This window comes from Adelges cooleyi, unplaced genomic scaffold (genome assembly GCF_023614345.1).
Source record: "Adelges cooleyi isolate 19-005CV unplaced genomic scaffold, UGA_ACOO_1.1 ACOO_flye_CR_arks_rails_tigmint_CR_PRNA_332, whole genome shotgun sequence".
Classification (NCBI taxonomy): domain Eukaryota; kingdom Metazoa; phylum Arthropoda; class Insecta; order Hemiptera; family Adelgidae; genus Adelges; species Adelges cooleyi.
This window is the reverse complement of record NW_026096005.1, coordinates 10636-14788: the sequence shown is the minus strand read 5'-3', so window position 1 is coordinate 14788 and position 4153 is coordinate 10636. Positions and strand designations below refer to the sequence as shown.

At 26.8% G+C, this 4153-nt stretch overlaps 1 protein-coding gene across 1 annotated transcript; it reads left to right on the top strand.

Moving 5' to 3' along the window:
* Positions 1-359: 359 nt before the first annotated feature.
* Positions 360-3032, top strand: LOC126840046 (uncharacterized). Its single transcript, XM_050575537.1, has 7 exons — positions 360-385; positions 458-550; positions 642-727; positions 795-897; positions 973-1093; positions 1391-1478; positions 2736-3032. Exons 2-7 carry the CDS (start codon positions 530-532, stop codon positions 2824-2826), a joined length of 510 nt encoding a protein of 169 aa, XP_050431494.1. The 5' UTR covers positions 360-385; positions 458-529; the 3' UTR covers positions 2827-3032.
* Positions 3033-4153: the final 1121 nt, after the last annotated feature.

Genomic DNA, 4153 nt, shown 5'->3' with positions numbered 1-4153 from the left:
AAGGAAGAGTTGGCAGACGTAAAAAAAATACTGAAGTAAACCAAACCACTGATGCTCCATCTTCGGCTACTGAAGAGTCTGGTAATTAATTGAAATTAAAAGTTTAAATTTTTTGACCTGAAACATTCCGGAAAAAAATCCAAATTTTACTAATTTACTTATTTATTTAAATAGAACCATCTTCTAATCCGGTTTTGGTTGCATTCAGAACTGTTGGTCTAATAGAAAATAACATTAATAACTTACCTGCCATACAGAGTTTTTGGTAATATACCTTTTTATAATTAAATTATTATCTTAATAAATATTTTGTTTAACAGAAAATTGTTATTATAATCTTTAGAACATTGTTATGGCTGATAATTGATGTATGTGTTGAACGGATGTACGTATACAGCCAAACAGTTATTTATTTTGATTTTGACTTTGTCTGCAACAAAACTATTAATTTTTCTAGCCTCCATACGATAAACAACTAAAATTTGATGTGCCTACAATTCTGAAACGGCGATTGTCCTACGACTATAATATGATAAACGTTTTTAACAAGGTATTTAACAAGGTGTTTTAAACATTTTAATAATATTTGGTCACTTTGTTAATAAATTGTTTGCCTAATAATGGTGTGTAAAATATTTTAGCAATTAAAGTTTCCATCCAAATTCACTGTTATGCATCTCATTGATGGTTATATCGGTTCCAAACAAAAATCAACAATATTTGTTAGGTAAGTATTGTTTTTCTTACAAAGTTAATAGTATAATAGTGTCGAAAATATAATAAGATATTTTTAGGGAAAGAGCTTTGTGTGTTGGATCGACTTTTATTCAATATTTTAATTCACGAATACAGACGCTGCTATATGCGAAAGAACGTAATAATGAAGTGCACAATAAAGTAAATTATTTTTCGTTGATGAGATTTTATGTAATGAGAATTTTTATTTAATAACTTTACCAATTTTTTTTTTAGGCTGTTGCTCTGTTATCAGAAAAAATAAGACTTGACAGTTTACAATTCAAATATAAAAACATTTATTCGGAAGACTTGTGGTGTACAGTTTATGGACCCATTTATTTACTAAGGCTATGTGGTACGTATGAAATATTGACTTTGATGTTAGCGAAATTATGTTTTATTAATTCCTTATAAACGCGTTCAGGAGCTCATTTAGTGAAAAGAACACCTTCCTTACACTCAACCGTTTTTGAAGTGTTTTTCCAAACATTGATAATAACATTTTATATGGTCTTACACGAAGTGCTATCCTAATAAACATAATTTTTTAGTGTTTTTGTAGTGTCCTAATTATATTTTTTATACATATACCTATGTGTATTTTAGTATTCGATACTTGATGATATATTATGGATTTTAATCAATTTTTCAGTTAATTTGAAAAAATTTCTAAGACCAAAGTTTGTGACCGAAGACAACCAGCTCTCTTCCATTGCTGATAGCATAAATGATTTTTTCAAGTAAGAATTAAATTTTTTTTTTTTAATTTAATGATCCATTTAGTTAAACTATTATATTTATTATGGTTTATATAAAATAATAATCAAATGAACTTGTTGGTTCATCTATGGTTATCATTTTTAATAATAAAAAAAAACGGAACACTATTTTGTCCAAACTTCTAAAGAAAGAGCTTCAATAAAATTGAAAATTACTTTTTGCACCTTTTGATAATAACAATTTTTATTATATAAATAATATTTTGATAATAAGTATTATTATTTTAAATTACTTTAATTTATTAATAAAAAAATCGTTTTAATTTCTTGTTTTGTATTAATAGTTCACTGACTAACTTTCAAGTTTCATTTTTTTTTATACAGTTCAATAAGTACATCTTTATTTTTTTTTTTGTAAAAATGAGTGGCAAGAATTAGAAATTTTATTTTTTTTCTCATAGAAAAAGTCATATTTTTTTTTACCCAAAATTCTATTTTAGTTATTTTAAAATCTTTTTTTGAATAGTTATTTAAAAATGTTAGCGTTTAATTCCACTACTTTCTCCACACTTTCGAAATCTAAATCAAAATTAATAATTATTGCTCTATTTTTATTAATATTTTGATAAGATAGCTGATAAAGAGAGAACCTAACCATATTCTAAGAACGGACAAAAAGCGTCCAGTCGAAAGTCAGTTAGTGGGACAAGGGAATATTTAGCTCCAAAAAGGGACAATCCCATTTTTAACGAGACGTATGGTCACCCTAGGCTAAGTGAGAAGGTTAAGTGAGTGATAACTCGTGTTTTATCGTAGAGGGCCATGCGAGTCAGTAGGAATTAGACAGAATATGTTGAGATAATTAGAGATATGATTTATTAGCAAAGATAACTTCTGCAATAGATTCATCGCTTTATGCAAGGTGTAAACAACAGAATGCGTTGAGGATGTATAGTACAGAGTTAGATAAATAAGATAAATGGTGGTAGGGTTGAAGCAACAATGTGAAGTAGCTTACATTTTAAAAACTGATCCGTAAAAAAGCCACATTCGTTTCAATCTCAACTTTAGTCAACAATCGACGAGCAATTTAAATTGAGCAGTCGTGTACGTAGGTATCGACTATAGTTTGATGGTAAAATTGTTTAGTTATTTTTTCAAAAAATAAAAAAAAACATTTGGGTCTAAAATATAATTTTATTCTTATGTTATGAAACATCAACACTGTTTTCTGACAACCTTTCTATAAAATGTCTTTGTTAAAATATTTGTTTTCAGGTACCTAGAACAGCAACATTCCAAATATTTTGCCAACGATGACTACGAACCTGCAACTGATACGAGCGAGACAGAAGTATCGTTAACATAATCTATTTTTCACATCACTAAAAATTCATCCTCTCAATTCTTAGTTTTCTTCCTATTTTGATATAAACTAAATTATTTGAGCAGTGAAGTATAATTTTATGTATTTTATAATGTGTTCAGAATTTATATTTGAATTTTTTTCTACGTCATCCATCGCACATTCAACTTTTTTCCTCTTTTTATTTTTTGACTTATCAATTTTTTTTTTTTTTTTATGACGTAACTGACGTTTGGTCGATAATGTACATCAATTTTTAGTCATAATATTATTTGTATTTTTACTAGTTGTCCAAATGTATATTTTTTCAGTCAATTATCTATTTTGTATATTGTCATTATATTTTTTGTTCAATTTTATTCGTAAGCCAACTAATAATTATATTTTTACATCAATTATTGTCACTTGCTATTATTGAATGTGCCAATATTTTTCCTTTTTTAGTATAAGATAGTACTACAGTTTGGTTAGATGTTCCTGAGTGGTACCAAAAATAAATAAATTGTATCCATACTCTTTTTAATCCCACCTTAATTTCTACTCTACGCTTGTACGAACGGTCCATCTGTTCAGGTCAAATTTATTAAAACGAGTTATTATTATTCTTTTAAGTAACTTTTATATTAATTGTATACAATACACCTTGTGTTATTTTTAAGTGATACTAGCAATTTTTTGTGTTGCATGATTTAATTGTATTTTTAAGCTTGTGTCAATACGAATGCCAATAAAATATTTATTTACTTTTGTCTTAAAATTGTTTAAAACACTTTTTTTTTAACTTGAGCAATTATTATAAACTATAATGATTTCCGATTTATAAAGACGAATGTAGTAAAAAACATAATAGTTAAGGTTCGAATGATTTTTCATAAATATTAATTAAAGAAATAACGATTGATAAAATGAAATAAAATAACCAGTATACAGGTATTTTTATGAGTTATATGTGCAAGCATTTAGTGGAAAGATGGCAATATGTACTTTGAGTGATTACATGATTATATAATTAAAGTATTGAACAAATTAAAAACAAAGTTAGATGTTTAGAGTTTGAATATTTGTTCCACACATAAATTGTCATTTATTGGTAAATAATCAAATATTTTTTAGACCTGGTTACTGAATGGCTTTAGGTGTTATTCTTTTTTTAAATTAATGTGCTTTTATTTAAACAATATTACTGCACGACAATTACAGGTGTTAGGTCCTTATCGAGGCAAAAAATGTGTTTCCCTAATCCAAAGAAGTTCGATTTATGGACATAAAATTTTGATTCATTTAGAAAATCCACTCGCACACACATTAGATGATTTGGCATGGAGTGACT